General features: G+C 34.7%; 1 protein-coding gene across 1 annotated transcript; it reads left to right on the top strand.

The window, feature by feature from the left end:
• The first annotated feature begins 17537 nt into the window (after nt 1–17537).
• Nucleotides 17538–19302, top strand: LOC140882203 (uncharacterized). Its single transcript, XM_073288036.1, has one exon. The coding sequence runs from the start codon at nt 17655–17657 to the stop codon at nt 19179–19181; it is 1527 nt and encodes a 508-aa protein (XP_073144137.1). The 5' UTR covers nt 17538–17654; the 3' UTR covers nt 19182–19302.
• The last annotated feature ends 777 nt before the right edge of the window (nt 19303–20079 follow it).

The following is a 20079-nucleotide window of genomic DNA, read 5'->3' on the forward strand; positions in this document are numbered from 1 at the left end:
ATAAGTTGGCAGCTACAAACAGGCAAATCCAGCATCAAGAATACAATTAAATAGTACGAGCCAATACATTTCGATGCCATGGTCATGAATTTAACATTTACATAAACAGTTTAATTAACAAAATCTCGTCTTCAGTGAGCAAAATACAATCTAGAAAAGTTCACAAATTTACCCCAAAAAGTTAATGATCATCAAATGCATGGTATCTTCAAAATAGCACAAAAGAATTTTAGTTCTTCCAACAGCTAATTTCATTGTGATCCAGACAAAACCACTACATCATCAACCAGAAAATGGTCCTCTTTTTAGAAGAAGTCTTGCTAATCGCAATCTTCCAGGGTGATTGTAAAGTAAGAACAGTGATAATTTGGCATGGTTGTCCACCAAAATATCTATTACAGTTACCTTCTCGTCTTTAGTCAGCTCTGGAATTGTTTTCATCACCTTCAACACATTTTCTTGTGCTACAGACATTTTCTCAACAATTGCATCATCATAGTTCACTTGCTTACGTTTCTTACCCTTTGATTTAACAGAAGACGTTGGCATGGCTGAGGCCGTCACAAATACAGACATTGACTCAGCTGCCCCCTCATCAACAGAAAACAAATTCTCAAGGATCATCCCTGTATTGCTTGGTATGTCAGGTGTCATCGCAAAGACTTCTTGAACTGAACTCACAGAGTTATCACATATAACACCGTTTGCCCGATCGTTTCCAAATATTTCTGCCCAATCGTGGTAATAAGTCCATCTCTTGTGTCTAAGGGTACGTACATTGTTGTTCGTCTAAGAATTCCAAAGAAACCAACAAAATCAACATAAAAAAATGCTAAATAATAAGAAATTATGTCTGCCTAAGACTACCTTAATGAGTTTTTCCCAGACATCATTTGAAGCTTCAATCGTCTTTTCGGTGTCATTCTATCTCACTCCACTTTTACTTAAAATTGCCACCAGATCACCATACAGTTTCTTCCACACGTCAACTTTGGAGTGAATATGTGGATTGCCATGCAAATTTGCTTCGGGAAATGTTGTTTTCAAACGATTTTCAAGAAAACCCAGGTACCCTAGCCAAAATTCGTTGCCGCTCTTCCAACCTTCCGTTGAAGCCTCTTTCAGTGCTTGAACCAGAACCACTCCAAGTACGTCTAGTCTTATCAGTTTTTCTTCCCTCGCCTACACAGCTCCCAAAATTGGCTCCACTTTGCATAATTTAGAACTTGTCTTCCGTCGTTGTCCAAATACTGCATAAAATACACTCCAAAGGTCACTATACCGTTTAAAGTGTTGTGTTGGAAAACACTTTTAATATATATTAAAATGAATTAACATTACAAAAAAAACAGCTTATGAAATTACAACTATAAAGTTTACTAATTAAAAAGGATGAAATCCATTCAATACATTAACACAAACATTAATACGAAAACAGAAGAAAACAAGAACAATCGCTTTAAGTGTAATTGTTCCACATCGAAATAGCAAGGTTCTCCCTCATATATCCCACACATCCGATGATTCAAAGTTGTTTATGAATTAATATTGTATCTCATGTTTTGGGGTGACAGCCTCGTCGTTCGCTTCCTCAATGGGATCATCAGGAATTTCAGACCTAATGAAGTTATGCAACAACATACAAGCCAATATGATTCTGTTTTGTGTTTTCAATGGATAGAACGAAGGACTTCAAAGTATGGCCCATCATTTTTTCAGTAAACCAAAGGCTCTTTCAATCACTTTTTGAGCTTGAGAGTGTCTCCAGTTGAATAACTTCTTATAATTTTGTGGACCAATTTCACGGTTTCCCCAAGCATCCCTATGGTAACGTACTGGCCTATAAGGAGTCAAAAATCCCTCGACATTGGCGTATCCATTGTCACATAGATAATAACAACCTAAATGAAATCAAAAACGTATTAGTTCAAAAAAAGTACATTCTGAAAATTATTTTAAGAAATTCAGATTGTGACAACCTCTAGGAAGTTTAAATGTCTCGTCACCAGTCAAGGCCGCGAAGAACTCTAGCATCTGCTGTAGATCCCTCCCACCCCGTAAGTGCATATATGAAATTCATGTCACGGTCGCAAACCCCAAGAACATTGACTGAAATTGTACATTTTCTTGTTCTATATCATGCCTCGTCAATGTTTGGTACATTAACACTGATATGTGTTCCATCCAACGCACCAAGACATCCTTGTACAATCACAATACGACTTTTAATTATAACATGAATGTTTATTTTGTATTAAAATTTTAACAAAGTTTCAGGTTACCTTGAACCACTTCCAACTATTGTTAGTGCAAGTGTCGTCAACAGGAGAGGGTTTAACCAATAGTGAAACGACCCTAACTCTACTTTAAATAATAATTAAATAAAATGCGGATTTTAAGAAAATTTTCGGCATGACCTATCTATTTATATTTAAACCCGCCTGTCACAGACAGCAGCTAAAAATACAACCAACAATACTGAATAAACTAGACCGAGAAATGAACGAGAACCGGAGAAAAAGATTCGACATTCCAAACGTCCATAAATCATATAATTTGATAATTACATGCCCAAATACAATCGATAAATCCTTACGTTTGCATTAATCCAATCAACAAAAAGAATGAAAGACTATAAAACATTAAAGTAAACTTTTTGCGGAAGACTAGCATAGGTCGGAGGGATGTGCCGTGCCCGCATCACAGTCCACTCGATAGTCTTGCCCCTCGATCTCAAAGATAACTTAACCTGTACCAAATAGATGTAGTGGGCCTAGGGGCTCAACAAGAATATGGTGAAGTAACAAGAGTTTAAAATACATGCGGAAATACTTAAAATATTGTATTTATAATACTTTGGAGCTTACTCAGACAAGTTGAATAATTAAAGAGAATGAGACTTACTGCATGCAATGAACTCACACATAACTCATACTTTTAAACTTGGAACTTTCTTAAACTTAATCTGAACCTCATGCATAACTGAAACTGAATAAACTGAACTGAACTGAACTGAACTGAATAATACTTTGTGTCCTTTCTTTAAACAAAATAGACTTCCCAAAAGGGAGAACTTAAATATAACATATGCATGGCTAAGTCCAACATAATGAATATAACTGAATAAACTGTACTGAAATATAGTCATATAAATTTTGAACTGTAATTGTGAACTTAGATCCTTGAATTGTGACTCTGTACTTTTGATCATGATCATGCATGCAGTGCACTATGCCGCAAGGAAGTCAGGATAACCCCAACTCGTCTTGCCCATACTTGGTAAGGGAAGCCAGGATTTCTCCCAACTTGTCCAAACCCATACTTGGTAAGGGAAATCAGGATTTCTCCCAACTCGTCCAAATCCATATTTGGTAAGGGAAATCAGGGTTTCTCCCAACTCGTCCAAACCCATAAATTTGGTAAGGGAAGTCAAAACGTCTCCCAACTCGTCCAAACCCATAGTCACAATCATCTCACTTCGTTAGTAAAATATTTTCTTTCATACTTTCTTGCCTTGATTTAGAAACTTAGCATGCATATGTAGATGTAATGTACTTGTAAATATTTACTCAATAATCATGCAAAAGACTCAAATATAGATGACCGGGATGGTGATGTAGGGATCAAACCAAGGATAGGGACCTAAACCATAAACTTTTGCTTAGGACAATTTGAGCGGTACACCCGTAAAGCTTACAACTCACTCAGTTCTTATTCAAAAAGAGTTCCGCTCGAAACCACGACTCTCACACACTTAGAACTAAATAAAAAAGTCATTCTCGGGGTATTATTCATATCCAAACATTTTATAAAAATTTATTTCTGGACAGCAACCTCATTTAAACCAAAATTCTGCGCCTATCTATTCAAATGCCTAGAACGCAACCAAAACTTAACCGAATTAATTCTCGCTTGAACCGTCATATTCCCAACATCCTAGGCTAGTTCCAAACCCGAGCTCTTAACCAAAACATGAGTTTAACCCTGCCTTAGACATCAGTTTCCGGACAGTTCAACACATCACAAAATTCTGCTCAATTTCTAGCTCATTACCTTTTCCAAAACTTAGTCATTTAACTCCCAAGTTCCAAACCAATAAACTAGGACGATGACCAATTATTAGACTCACTCCAACCCCTAAAACCGACCCCCTTACAAGCCTAGCTTAGCTCAAAAAAATCATCCCTTGCCCAACACCTCAAAACCGATTCCATCAACCACCCAAAACCGAGCAACCCCTCTTCTCCAACTTGCTAGCTAACTTCAACACATCCTAAGCACTACCATGTGAGCTACATTCTCACCCATGGTAGCCTCTAACCCACCATCCAAGCAACAAAATAGAAAATCGAAATGCACATGCTCAACAATTCTAAAAATTTTGAATTTAAGGGCATCAATGGAGACATAAATCAAAACCTTTAACTCAACTCATTTCCATCAATAAAACATCATAATAGATCAACATAGGCATGAACATGGCTAATATAATTCTGAAAATTTCGAAATATACTCCCTAAAAATCCAGAAAAATCGAAATACACACATAAAGGACAATCGCATGACATAATAATCTACTTGGGGCCAAATGAAAACCATAATCTTGCCTATTTTCAAAATGCTCAAGAAATGGAGATGGAACCAAGCTGAAAACGTGAAGCACAGTTTCTGGACCTCCTAGGGCGCGAGCTCCGGCGGTGGTGGTGGTGTTGTGCTGGCGGCGGCGGTCGGGAAAGGCCTTGAGGAAGAAGCCGATGGGTCTTGGCGTGAGAAAGGGGAGAGTGTGCGTGAGATTGGAGGGGAAATGTGTGTGTGTGGTGGCTAGGGTTGTGTGTTGGGGTGTGTTTTGTTTTGAGATTTAAAAATGTGTGTATAGATGTATGTATATGTAGGCAAATGTGCGTGTATAGTAGTTGTTAGTCTTAATCAGTGTTATAAATGGCGGTCGAGGCAACCGCCTAGGCACTGCTTAGGCGGTAGGTGGCCCTCGACCGCCCCTCTTTTGTCTAAGGCGGTCTCAGTAAGCGGCCTGAGGCCATCCGACGAGCGAGGCGGGCAAGAAAGCGGTCGAGGCAGCGGAGGCTGGCGAGGCGGTGAATGATTTTAAAATCCCAGTCAACTATCAAAGTTAAATAATTTTTAAAACCAATCAAATTCAATCAATTTTAAAAATCATAGATATAGTAACACCCCTCACTCTCTTTTTTATTTACTTTTGGTTTCAAATGTCATCCACCATCAGCCACCACCAGCCTCAAACCGCCTCCAGCCGCCCGCTGCTGCCATCATCCACCACCTTAATCATATTGTTAGTTTGCATTTATATATTTATTTGCACTTTGTTTAGATTGTATTATATTGTATAAAGTTTCTTTATGCATAAACAATATTTAGTTACATATATTACATAAAACTTATGACTAATTGTAATTACATTGCATGATTATGTATAATATATAATTTACCTATAAAATATAGCTAAAAAAATTCAACCGCCTAGGCACTGCCTGGGTACCGCCTAGGCGGCTGAGGCGGTAGGCGGCGACTGACCGCCCCGCCAAAGCCATTTACAACATTGGTCTTAATTTTAAATAAAGTTGCTATTGGTTCTAACAACTACTACAACACACACTATAATTAGTAAAAATCCTAATATTTGAAAATTAAAAGTTTAAAGGGGTTAAATAAAATCTATCCGGGTTTAAAATACTAATAACATTTTTTTTTGAAAAATTCTAAAGTAAGCTTAAAAATTGCCTCAAAGGCGATTTTGGTCACCCGAAAAATCTTAAAAGTAAATACTTGAATTATTTTCCTCAATTTCTCACAAATCAAATATCTTGTAAAAATCTAAGAATTTAACCGCCAAAATCCACCATTACCGTATGCCAGAACCGGAAACCACTGAACTCAAGAATCTCAAGAGTAATTAACTTAATAATTAAACAAATAAATATTTGAAAGAATTTATACGCTAACTTAGAAATTAAAATCAACACTTTAAATATTTTGATGTCACAACGATAAATAGAATATTTAAATAATAACAGAGCGATTAAAATAATTTAAACAGACTAGACGAACGTTTAAAAGCAATTTAAATAAATACCCAAGCGTAAAAAAAAAATCTTTAAAATGATTTGAACAATTAAAAATGATTTAAACAAATAAGCTAGACACTTAAAATGGTTTTAAAAATAATAATTTAAAATAACTAACCACTAAACTTAGACTATTTAAAATAAATAAGTTGGAGACTCGAAAATATTTAAACAAATAAGCTAAACAGTTAAAATCATTTAAAAAAATAAACTAAACAATTAAAATTAAAATCATTTAAATATGCAAGCCTAAACCTTTAAAATATTAAAATAATTTAAATTGCACAATAAAATCATTTAGACACATAAATTTAAACAATTAAAAACATTAATTAAATATTTAGTACAATAAAAATTATTTGAATAAATAAGAAAAATATTTTATTAACACATAATTCACATAAAGAGTTTAATCAATTAAAATTAAAAATAATAATCCTAATATTTATTAAATTTAATGCATGCGATTTAGTAGATTGGGTTTTAGGTACTACAAATTGTATAGGATGTAACATGAGAATTGATCGGAGCACTTCATGGAAATGGGTGCTGATTGTTTGTCCACTACGTACATAGTCATGACCAACCACTCGGTTTTTCTTGTGGTGAGCCCATATAGAAAGAAACATTGCGACCTTCTCTTCAATACGCACATATCTTGACTCGACTATCCCTCCAACATGAGTTAACAAGTAACACAATCGTCCAAATGCATTTCTATTCAGTCTTAATTTCACCACGCACTGCACATATCCTATGTTAATGATGTGCAAATGATTCATCTGCATACTAATTTTTTGTGTCATGTTGTACGAGGCTGTTGTTCTATTTATTTCACAGAGTCGTTTTGCAATTTTTTTTCCGATAACGTCTCAAAAGTAACAATATTAGCATTTACTGACACATGATTTGGTGCAGCATCACAAAAAGTACAACATGTCAACGCATAATGGCCAATCTTCCAAGATACTTCACACTAGATTACATATAAAAAATTTGTTAACCACGCGGGACAAAACACCAAACTAGCTTTTATTTTTTAAAAACAAATTCATTACAAATAATCGGTAAAATTAAATACAAACAAGTCCCACCAATATTTTTGAAATAATAACAATGAGTAAAATGAATTAAACTATGTCGACCCACCAAGTCATTACAAATAACATTTTTCATACCAGGTGGAATGAAATGGTTTTTAGACAACACTACCATAAACAACACTACCACACGCATTCCTTCCCAAAAATCATTTGTTCGCCAAATGGTTAACCAAACCCTGAACCTCCTCTTATGGTGAAGAGCATTTTACAAAAATGTTCAAATTTATGTTTATATACACAAAAATACAGAGTTCCTATATAACAGATGATCTAAAAATTGAGGAGCATCATTAGTTTTCTCGATGGAGTAGAGTAGACAGAAAAACATTGAAAATTGAATTTGACACGAATTAAAACATATTTGATTTCGCACACATATTACCATACTGCTCGACAAAATCACAAAGGATGTGCACAAAATAGATTTGTAACCCGGAACAAATCACGACACTTAATACTCAACAAAATATTCAAAAGCGATGATGTGAACAAAAATTATAAGAACATGTACCTACGCATAGAGGTTCTTCCGCTTTCTGGAAATTTCAAAAAAAAGAAGAGAATAAAATGTTAGAAAATTATATTTCTTCTACACATATGCTTGGATTTTAATGTCGCAAACTAGTGTGAATCGGATTTACCTGTAAGTTAGAGTTAATCGTGGAGAGAACCAAAACCCTAAAAACAAATCTGAGTCGAAGTCGGGCACAATATTAAGCTGGAATTGTTGGGGGTATTGATGGAAATAGAGAGGAGGATAGAAAGATAGATTACTAATACAAATGTGAGTTTATTTAACTCACACTAATACACCTCAATCCTATGTAGTGTATATTAAGTAAATTTATTTATAATGCAACCAAACGAATGATAAAACCAGTTTTGCAGCCACTATACTACCTAAACTTTTGTACCAAACGGACCGTTAAAAGAAAATTAACAAACTCTGCTGGGCAAGAGCCCACTTTTGCCCATATGACTTGTCTGCCCCTGGTCACGCAAGCTCAAGTTGGGGCACCAACCTCCTATAACTGTGATAGAGTATTCATTTCCTAGCTGAGTTAACACCTTTGAAAAACATTTATTCCCTTTGAATTGTTATGCATACTCAAGAAAGACATGGTGAAATTCAAATCTTAAATAGTGTTTCCAAACTGTAAAATAAGTGATTATATATTGTTTCGAAAAATTGTAACATTGGGTCATCGAACATGTCATTGCATGTCTTTGAGTCTGGCAGATCCAAGATTTCGGTTTGGGGGAGGGGGGTTGCGTTTGCAAAAGATAGACAAAATATTTAAAAAAAATACAAAAATTTCATTGGTTATATTCAACTGAGCATCAATTATTTTAACAAATATTTCTAGCTAAAAGAAATTCGACGTTCCTTAAAATTTTCAAATTCTTCAATGATATCATCGATACAAATATTTTTAGAAATTTCTCTTTCAATAAGTATCATCAATGAGGATTCAAGGCAACACTAAGCATGAGTAATTCCATCGCATGTTCACTGAAACGCATATTAATTTCTTGCATTTGTGAATCTACCACATCATAAAAGAAATTTACCTTATAATGATGCTCAATGGTGAAATTATCTTGATGACGATGGGCTCCACCTCTTCTACCAACATACTGAGCATTAAACTCAGGAACATCAATATTACGAGTCACCCAAAAAAACTTCACTTTTTCAAGCAAATCATCCCATTTATCATCTTTTAGCTCTTGAAATAATTTTTCGTAGATGACACTAACTCAATTGCATTCAAAATATCTTTAGACTTACTTTGCAATGCCTGACAAAGAACATATGTGATCATCGTGATCTCGCTCATTAAATGCAAGATAAATACAAAATCAAATGAAGTCATTTCATCATAAACAGATGTTGTCTCATTCGGATGGAAGAACATCCTCTATAACTTTGAGCAATGCCGTACATGTTGAACTAAACATCTTGATCAAGCTCGATAATGATCTAAAATGAGAACTACAACGTGTATCAGCCGCTCTTTGTAAAGTGCAGATCTGATTAAGTTCACGCCTAGTCTCGAGTTCATTAATAGAAATCAAATGAGCACTGTCATCTGTGTGAGATTTCTTCAATTCATCATTACGCTTGCACGAAGCACCAACCATATTAACTATGGAAGTTAATTTATCGAAGAACTGATGAATGGGAGTTACATTTTTTGTTGTTGCAACAAGAGCTAACTGCATTCGATGGGCAAAGCAATGAATATAATAAGCACTCTTAAAATCTTTAAAATCAAAGCTTGCAATCCATTGAATTCCCACCTCATATTATCAGCACTATCATAATCTTGACCTCTAATATTTTGGACATCCAAATTATAATGTGTCAAAGAATAATATATAGCATTCTTTAATGTCAAAGTCGTCGTATCAGGAACATGAACAAGCCCAAAAAATCGTTCTTGTATGCATCCATTTTTGTCCACAAACTTTAACACTACAAACATTTGTTCTATTTTTTACTCATCACGAGCTTCACCAACGAATATGCAATACTTGTTGGCTGCAATTTCTTCACGAATTACAATTTTCACTCTCACCGAGAACATGTGAAGTATTTGTTTTTAAATATCATGGCATATGTACTTAGAATTTTTCGGAGCTTTCTTTATTGCATATGAAAGCTGGTCATTATACAAGGCCACCACATCAAGAAATTCAAGAAAGTTTCCACGGTTATAAGAATTAGAGCTCTCATCATGACCTTTAAAAGGAACACCCTGAAGCGCAAGCAAACGAACTACATGTATACCCACTTTCAACCGAAGGTGATTCATTGCAATTGATTCGCTGCTAACTTTGTCGAATAACCTTGGTATATGTTGAGGTTGATTCATTAAATCTTCACATTTCTTTTCAGCCATACGATGGGGTGAACATACATTATCTTTCCCAATATGGCATTGGAAAGCACATGTTTTTCCACTTCGAGCCTTCTTCCAATTATCAAATCCATCAACAGTAAATGTAGTTGCTTAGGACATCCGGATGACTTGTTAAAGATAAAGCAGGGAAAACATAAAGCTTTATGTTTTGTTGGGGAATACTCCAACCAAAGAAAAATATCATATCGGGATGATTGAAACCTGCGAGGATGAAGACTATTTTTATTTAGTGGATATTCTGAAAGTACAGGCTGGTATGCTTTCAGGTTTAGATAAGCCTGGTGAATTTCCCCTTGCTCGTTGGGAGAGCATTTCCATATTTATCGACGCAATCTTGGATCACACTCCAAGGAGTTAAGATCAATCTCTGTACTTTCAACCTTTCTAAACTTCTGAGAAGAAACCTCTGGTGGAAGATTATCATCTGATGGTATAGATGAGACTATAGAAATTGGAGGAACTAATTGATTTTCTCTCTTTCTCGAAAAGAATTTATCAATTGTAACAGATTTCTCTATTCATGAATAAAATCTACACCCGACACAAATAAACAAAAACTAGTAAGTTAAATCAAGACAACATTACAAATGAAGGTGTTATTTTGTTTAATCCCTATTATTCCATACGCATTCAGAGCAACGAAGATTGAAATCTCTTAATAAACAACATACAACTCTAAATCTGTTCCTTTTTTTTCCCATCAAACAAACAAGTTATATTTAATTCTTAGTTTACATGAATACCAAGAAAATCTGGACAAAATCATCGCTATCCTGGCTTCTAAAATTGAATTATGGCATATTCATATTGAGTAAAATTATCAAGAGAGTTTAGAGAATACAAAAAAATCATTTAAATTCTACAATAATTATAACATGTTAATCACAAAGAATCATTTTATACAATTGTATTTGTCGGTTTTCTGTAACTTTGAAAACCACTCCACCTGCCAATCGAAACCACTCAACAATCAAGAATCGATAACCAACATATTTGGATAGCTTTTGAAAAATTACAAATAAAGTCAAATTTCTTGACAGATTATGCTACGTGATGTACAAATGGTGAAAATGATTATACAATAATACCACATATTTCATTTTGAATTGATTTGAAGTGAAAATGGTACTAGTCAGTAGTCAATTGAGTATTATATATTAATTTATTAGGCTTAATCATCCACAAGATAACACAATTGACTGAATTGAGGAAAATCGAAAATCAACATACCAACTTAAATTCAGAAAGTGAAAATGAGATAAAATCGGCACAGTGCTCTTCGCCCCTCCAACTACAAGCCCTTATAGGTTTTCAGATTTGTTGTTTGGAAATAGAGGAGTTTTTTATTTTATATAAATATAGAGGATAAATATTTATTATTATTATTATTATTATTATTATTATTATTTAAACATTAAGTAAATAAATAATTTAGATATTCTAATTCTAATAAAAAAAAAAGGTAGAAAGCCAAAAAAAAAAATTGGAATGAAGATTTGAACATGACCATCCCAAAAACCTGAGACACTTTTCACCACTCAGATACATTAATTTTGCATTCCCTTTTGGGCAATTTGCTCAAAAATCCCCAAATGCAAACATGTTTTGGTTTGAGGTCCCTAGTTATAAAATGTGGTACAAAACAATACAAGATGTGGTACAAAATCATACAAGATGTGGTACAAATTAACAAAAATTGTGGTACAAAAAAATAGCTAGGAAATGCAGAGCAAAACATGTTTGCATTGGGAATTTTTGAGCAATTTACACTCCCTTTTAGGGGACCGTTTATTTATATATTAATTTTTCAAAATCAATATATAGGGTAGCCCACCTTGACCCTATGGTGGGTCCGCCTTGTGTGAATGGCGATTGGGTTGCTCAAAACCAACTATAGATAGGGAGATGGATTTTTTTTATTTAATTTAACATAATTTTCGTTCTAAAATTGGAAGAAATGTTCTTGGGATGGGTATGTTTAATTTGGTGTACCTTTTGCTTGTTGATTATTATTGTCAATTTATTATTATTTTTTATATAATTATAATTTGCATTATCACTACATTTATTGATTTTATTATCATTTTTTGTTTTAATCTTTTTTTAGTATTGTTGTGTTATCGTTGTTATACACATGCAACACAAATATAATTTACATATTACATAATATATTTATATTAAAAACAACAAAAAAAACTATACACGTTAACAAATGCAACACAAATATATATAATTAATTACATGTTACATAATATATTAATTATATTACGTTTTATAGCTTTGTTGTCGTTTTTAATTACGTCGCTATTATTATTAGCACTTGACATCCAAGTAGACTATTTATCATCATTTATGATGTCATGTAGATATATTTAAGTGTGCAAGCATTTTCAGTCCTTTTGAATTGTTTTCATCTGAAAATTATCAAAACTCGGGTAGAAAAACAAAAAAAAAAAATAAAGAAAGAAAAAGTGAGAGAGAGTTGGTACATGACGACCAAATTTTGACTAGTTGATAATTGAAAGGAAATCCCAACTGGCCTACTCACATGATCTTTTGCCATTTTCACGGGCATTTAGGTAGTGTTTGGAGAGTTTTTAAAAAGCAATTTTCAGTTTTTTTTAACAAAATTTTGTGAAATTTTGTTAACGAAAAGCTGAAAAATGCTTCCTAAAAACTCTCCCAAATATACATTAGGCATTTTCCTCTATTTTGGGCCACATAACCATCTTCCGTCACAGTTCGACCTTTAATGAGGCCGAGGAACTAGGAAGCAATACCTCATGTCCGGCCCAATAAGGGATTTTATATTTTTAAAAAAAAAAACAAAGAACAAAATTATGTATAAGTTCACATATGACCAAATAAAAAGATCGCATAACAAAATAATAACAAATTTTAAAGTTACAATAATGGACGTTCAGACATTAATCGTGATGAATAGTGTCTGTAGTTGATGGTCTTGAGATGTTATTTAACAAATGAAAAGAAAAACAATTGATATGATATAGATGGTGTTTGGATTAAGATGTCAAAATAGAAAAAGTGGTTTTTTAAATAAAAAATAACTGTTTTTATTAGTTAAATATGTTTGGATAGATTTGAAATGCTTTTAAAAGCACATGATTAAGCAAAAATATAAGTGTTTTTTAAAAGCTCATATTTATAGCTTTTCAAATGCTTTTTTTAAAACTCAATTTAAAAAAAGTGATTTCAATATATTTATTTAAACACAAAATTATTACAGTTTTTACTTTAAAAAGTACTTTTAAAGTCAACTTAAAAAAACACTTGTTAAAGTAAAATATTTATGTATCCAAACTGGCCCATAATGTATGGTGAAACTTCATTGTTCATTCGCAAATATTTATATTGCTTATAAAATTTGTGAATCATATCATAAACAGTTGCATTAGCAGAAAGAAACTTCTTGAATTTAAAGTTAATCAAGAATTATCTTCGATCAACAATGTCGCATGATAGACTAAATGAACTAACTATGTTGTCGGTTGAGAAAAAAATGATCCGAAAATTAGATTATATAGATTTGATAAATATTTTCGTTTCTAAAACAACTAGAATAATAGATTTTATGTAGTTGTTTCAAACATTAATTTGTTGACTTTTAATTTACATTATATATTGTTTTTGTATATTTATGTATTGTTTAGTATGTTTGTTTTTTACGATTGAATTTTACAATTATTTATCAGAATAAGATTACCCATTTTTCGTTGTTCGTCTCAGGTCCCATTAAACATTGTAATGACTCTGCTTCCGATGTCAATAAGCAGCTTTGATGAAAAACCAACAAATAAATTACAAGTTATCATATGACAACCAAACTTTGGTAAATTATATAACGGAAGGCAAAACAGGACCTGAAAAAGTGTTATTATGTATATTTTATATCCTTATTAGTTTGTGGTTAAATTTGAATGAACTAGAAAGTAAAGAAGGAACAAAGAACACCAGATTTTAACATAATTCGATCAAAAGACATATATCTACAGGGTCACGCCCAGAGATCAAATAAAAACAACAGATATCATGAATTTACAATCAAATAAGGACTTATTCAAATAAAAGACTCTATCTTTTAACAATCGACGTCTTTATTTTCACGTTCCGAGATCGAGACATGGCATCGACATTATTTAACAAAATAATATTGCAACATTAAGCCTCGTAGTTCATCAAAAACCAAAATCTAGTCTATTACACAAAAGAGAATTTTCTTTACAATACGAAATATGAGTGCGAAAATGATAACATAATGAAAATAAAATTAAATACAATTCCAAAAATCTTATTGTCTTGAAATCTTCATCCCAACCCCAAAACATGTCTTGTTCATCCTCGTCCACTTGATCTTCATACTTATCTAGGGAAGGAAGTAAGGAGTAAGTATTTAGGGAAATACTCAGTAGGTGGTGGACGTCGTACACTCGAATAACAGATATATATGCAAAATTAATTCTGGACATGACATGTCGCAAAACATGTCGCGACACCTTAAAACGTATCAGAAACGAAGCATAGATGTATATATATAATAATGAAGTTCATCTGATTGTACATGTAGTGACCCGATCCGGATCACCTACTATTCAGAAACTTAGGCATGCAATTAAACTTAAATAGAAAACATAATTAGAGTAATTTGCAGTGTCTTAAAACAAATACTAACCCGACAGAATACAACTGAGAATAACTGAAAACCCAAAGTAATAATTATTCAACACAATCGAATAAATGTAAATACATAAATAATAACTTAAGCTAAACCACCAGCAACCCTCGCTCCCAAACCCCGATCACCAACTACGTATAGGTCCAACTCCCGAGCAACCTGCAACTACTCCGACAAATGGGGTGCCTAAGAATACAACTGATGACGTGAGCGATGACAATGCTCAATATGAAAGTATGAGTATATTCATACTATGAGTACGAGAATGCAAATATAAAGGGTACCGAAAAACTATTTTGATCAAACTTCGCTCAGTCAGAAAGACGCCATGGTATGTAGCACTCTGAGCCGTCTCAGCGGAAGGTGGCTCAACACCGGAATAAATTGTGGATATAGGTGACCTGATCCCGTAAAACTGGTCCAACCATCCACTCAAGGAAAAATGGGCTGAATGTCCCAGCTACAGGCTATCTCAAGGATACAGGCTCAATATGAAAATGTATGCAGAATAATAGTTGTGAGATATTATATGTACATAAAACATGTCAGATAAACATGTAACAGATAGAACATACATACTCAACCAGGATATCTCGAATAGTTCTTTCGTACCTCAACAAATGGCCTAGCTGTCCAAGCATCTACAGTACATCACTACAAACCAAGACAATACCATGTCACTAACACTGGTATTAACGTCTTAACTAAGCTAATAGATACTCCCTAACACTACTAGAGATCTTAGACTATACATGCGTCCATTGTCAGTCCGCTGATGTCAAAGGCCCCAGCCCCGGCACAGCTCCGCTACAAGCCCGTAGCATCTTGTTATCGCATGACCCTCGAGTATAAGGCTAAAAACACTAAGAATATACACGGATAAACACTCAAAACACCTCAAACATGCACCAATTATGAGAAATATGCAGCCTATTTATAGACGGAGTTCGAACGATTCGAACCCTAATTCGGACGTTCCAAACTCGCATGATTGTCACGTTTGGGACTGTTACTGATCGGAAGCTCCGATCTGCACTTTGGAAGATCTGATCTCGTTCGAACACTCTGATCCCTTACTTTGAAAGCTCTGATCTCCCATGCAGTACATGTGTAAACAACACTTTGACAACTCACAATGTCAGAAGTTCGGAAGGTCTGATCTCACCTTTGGATTGTCCGAACTCGCTTGCTTGTCACGTCCCAAACTGCTACTGATCGGAAGCTCCGATCTGCACTTTTGAAGCTCTGATCTCGTTCGAACGCTCCAATCCCTTACTTTGGAAGCTCCAATCTCCCATGCAGTACTATGTCAACAACACTTTGATAACTCACAATTCCAGTAGTTCGGAAGGTCCGATCTCACCTTCGGATTGTCCAAACTCACCACTTGTCAATCTTCTTTTGACACCACATCGTAAATACAGTTGCTACAGTTCGGAAGGTCCTAACCAACACTCTGCTTCCGAAACACTTCGGGTGGATCCGAACTGCTCGAGTCTTTGAACTTCCCGGACCATTTTCGGACATCTCGAAGTTGTTCTACCACTTGGTTTTATCATATTAAAAATCTCTTAATCGTGGATTACCATTTTAAAAATGTTTAACTAATTTAATCACGTAAAAATAGATTTCGGGTTACTACACTACATAACAGGGTTACATATATATAAAATATAATTCTGGATGTGACATGTCGCATGACGTGTCACTACATGAGTCAAAACATGGCATAAACAGAATTCAAATAAAGCATTAAATCGTATCAGAAACATAACATAAACATATAGAAGGTACTGAAATTTCATCTAATCATTCATGCTTCATTTTTCTGTCTCATATATGTTACTCATATAAAGGGCGAAACCATTGTATCGGTGGGTGCCATACATTATGGTTTTATACCCGTTGTTGAGGGCCATAAGTACGATTTTATACACATCATACAGGTTCATAAGTACGATTTTATACCCATCGTATAAGGTCATAACTTATCATATTTATTCTCACTTCAAAATCAAATCATAACAGTATCATTTCAGAAATCTTGGAACACGAAGAATGAAGCAAAATGAGTGAATGAAACATATATAATATTCGATAAAAACTCGTTTGAACTCGTTTAAATCAGACTCGTGATAAACGAAGCAACATAAAGCTTTGCAATTCGGCTCGTTATTTTGTGAACATGTTAGTAAGTAGGCTCATCAGTCAGATTTTAATTTAAAAAATATTAGTTTTGATATTTGATTTATAGTTTTACGTTTTCATTTACGACAAATATATAAACATCTATTCAATTTATTTATTAGAATAAAATTAAAATTTTTAATAAGAATGTTAAATTTTAGTTTTATGAATTAAATTGATATTTAAATTCATTAATTTTTTTTAGGTTCGATAAAATTTTGAATAAGCTCGTGACCCATCAATGTATTACACAAGTAAAACTCGAATTCGAATCAATTATAAACAAAGTAAAAAATAAAAATCAAAAACATGACTCGACTCGATTTGATTCAATTATTTCGTCGATCACTAGTTTATGTTCTCAATTATTAATGGAACTAATAATTTAAATTGGAAAAAGAAAAGGTTAAACGAAACAAAAAAAACACAAGGGAATAGATCTCCCGGAGCTTCCAGAGGTTTCGGATTTCCCCTGCCTCTTGAGAAATCTCTCCCGAAGGTTCTTCAAAATTCGAATCCCAAAAGCCAACAATTTGCCCTATAAATATGTCTGCTTCAATCAATTCAACCAGGAAACAATCTTTTGTGCATTCAACTTCAAAATCAAAATCAAAATCAAAATCAAAATCAATTCGGTTGTCAAATGGATAGTCCGTTCCGATCACGGTACGAAGGACCCGCGCCGCATCGTCGATCGTATCCTTATAATCCTTCTCTCTTCGGAGTGCCCGTTTACCCGGTTGATCCGACCCGACAAGCACGCCACTCGGCCTATGCTAATGGGCAGCCGCCGGCGGAGAAGAAATCAGGTAGGAAAGTTGTCCAGATTCCTGTTCGGTTCTTTGGATCTGGTTCCGATCGACGCTCGGAGTCTGCTCTGAGAATTCAGAAGGTGTTCAGGGGATTTTTCGTCCGGAAGAGCGTCAGGAAGATCAAGGAGATCAAAGCTCAGGTTGATGAGATTGAGGCGAGGCTGTTGAGAGATGAGGTGGTGGAGATGATCAAGGGAAACGAGAGGGAGAGGCTGAGGATGAGTGAGGGCTTGATGAATTTGCTGCTCAGGTTGGATGGAATCAGGGGAATCGATTGGGGGATTAGGATCTGCAGGAAGGGCGTGACGAGAAAGGCGATCGCCTTGCAGGAGAAGATTGATGCTATCTGTGCCCCTGATTCTGTCGACGACGAGGTACTGGAAATTGTAAGTGGAGAGGTAGAAGCTGCGGTCCCTGATGCAGAATTCGTGGGGATTGAGCTTTCTCCTGAAGAAAATCCCGAGAATTCTGATGATTTGGGAGAAGAATCGAAGGGATTGAATGGTGAGATACTAGAATGTGAGAAGATGGAGGGATTGGATGTTTTGGTTGCTTCCGAGGTGAATCCCAATGAAGAAACTCATGTTGAGACGGAGACTGAGAAGAATATCGAATTCGATGGAGACAATTTGGAGAGCGTGAAAGAGATGTTGGTCCAGTGTAATCGGAAGGATATGATCAATGGAGTGGGAAAGGAGGATGATGCTATTGAAAGTTGCGAGTTTCTGGCAAACTCTGGTGTTCCAGTTACTTCCGAGGTTGAACTGAATCCAGAAACTTGTCCTGTACAAGGGACTACCAAAAATCTTGAAGGTGATGCAGATACTGTGAAGGAAATAATGTTGGCATATTCTGATGATTGTGGAGAAAAATTGTGTGATTTGAGGGAGGAATTGAAAGACGGAGACACTCTCGAAGTAGAAGACAAGACATTGGAAGTCGAAAGAGAGCATCTGGATGCCGAGAGTGTTGATGTTCCCGTTGATGTGGTGAAAGCGAGTCAAGAGATGAAAGGTGTGAGAGAAACTCCCCAGAATTTTGATTTTGGTGTGGAAAGGGCGGAGACGACAAAGGAGACGTTGGTCGAGAGAAACGAGGAGGATATGGTAGTCATGGAGAAAGAGGACCACAATAAGAGGAGATGTGGGCTGTTAGAGCAAATGATGGAGGATAACAAGAAAATGATGCTTATGATGACTCAGTTGAATGAGCGAAATGAGATGCAGTTGCAGATGCTCGATGCTTTAACGAACCGGGTGGAGTTGTTGGAAAAGGCATACTTGTGTGACAAGCTCAAGAACAGCAAAAGGAAGAAGATGAAGAAGAACAAGGGTCCTCTAACTTGTACAGAGGATTAGAGTTTGTATCTTCTTGTGATATTTCCCCCCTTTTTTGGCATTAAGTTTTGTTTCTTTACTGTTGGAATTCACCAAATTGATGAAAGAGTAATGATAGCAAAAGCTGTGTACTTCACATTCATTTCATGTTTTATTCTCTTACCCAACCCAAAGCAGGATACAATCCACAACACACTGCATATCAATAAAACATTAAGCTATCAATATTTTAATCTTCACCAATTCTAATTAGCCAACTTGATAATAAAACAAGTGTGGTAATATATACATAGCAATCAAATATAAAACTTGGTATTAACAATTGGACCTCAAATGATCAACTCGATTTTTCACTCAAAACTTCATTGTAAACGCTGTTTCGTCACTCGTCAGTGCAGAGAACAAAGTGCCCAAGTTCCTCCTGTATGCTTCAAAAATAAGTGAATCACCATCGAAACTCGGAAAACTCTTTATACTTAAAAAAATCACCATTTGATAACCCAATATTTTACAATATTCTTATTAGCCAATATGTTCGTTATACTTCAAAATCGCCATTAAAAAATCAGATTCCAAAACCCAATATTCTTTCTAATTTTAATACTGCAATTATTGTGAATTATACTTCAAATGTAAGTCACATTTAGCCACCAGTTTGAATCAAGCCACACCTTGGTATCCATGAGCAAGCACATGTAATACAAAAATATTGACAAATGGTACCATATTATTGGAATATGTTCTCGGATTTGTCAGATCTGATACCCGTAGCAGCGGAAAATTTTAAAATTTTTATTTTCTGATCTGAAAAAATTCCAGATCGTGGGTGTGGGTATCAAATCCTAACGATTAAAACGAATAAGTAAAATAAAACAAGAATTAAATTTTACCTCTTGTATATGGACTCCAACAGATAAAT

Source organism: Henckelia pumila, chromosome 2 (genome assembly GCF_033568475.1).
Source record: "Henckelia pumila isolate YLH828 chromosome 2, ASM3356847v2, whole genome shotgun sequence".
Classification (NCBI taxonomy): Eukaryota; Viridiplantae; Streptophyta; class Magnoliopsida; order Lamiales; family Gesneriaceae; genus Henckelia; species Henckelia pumila.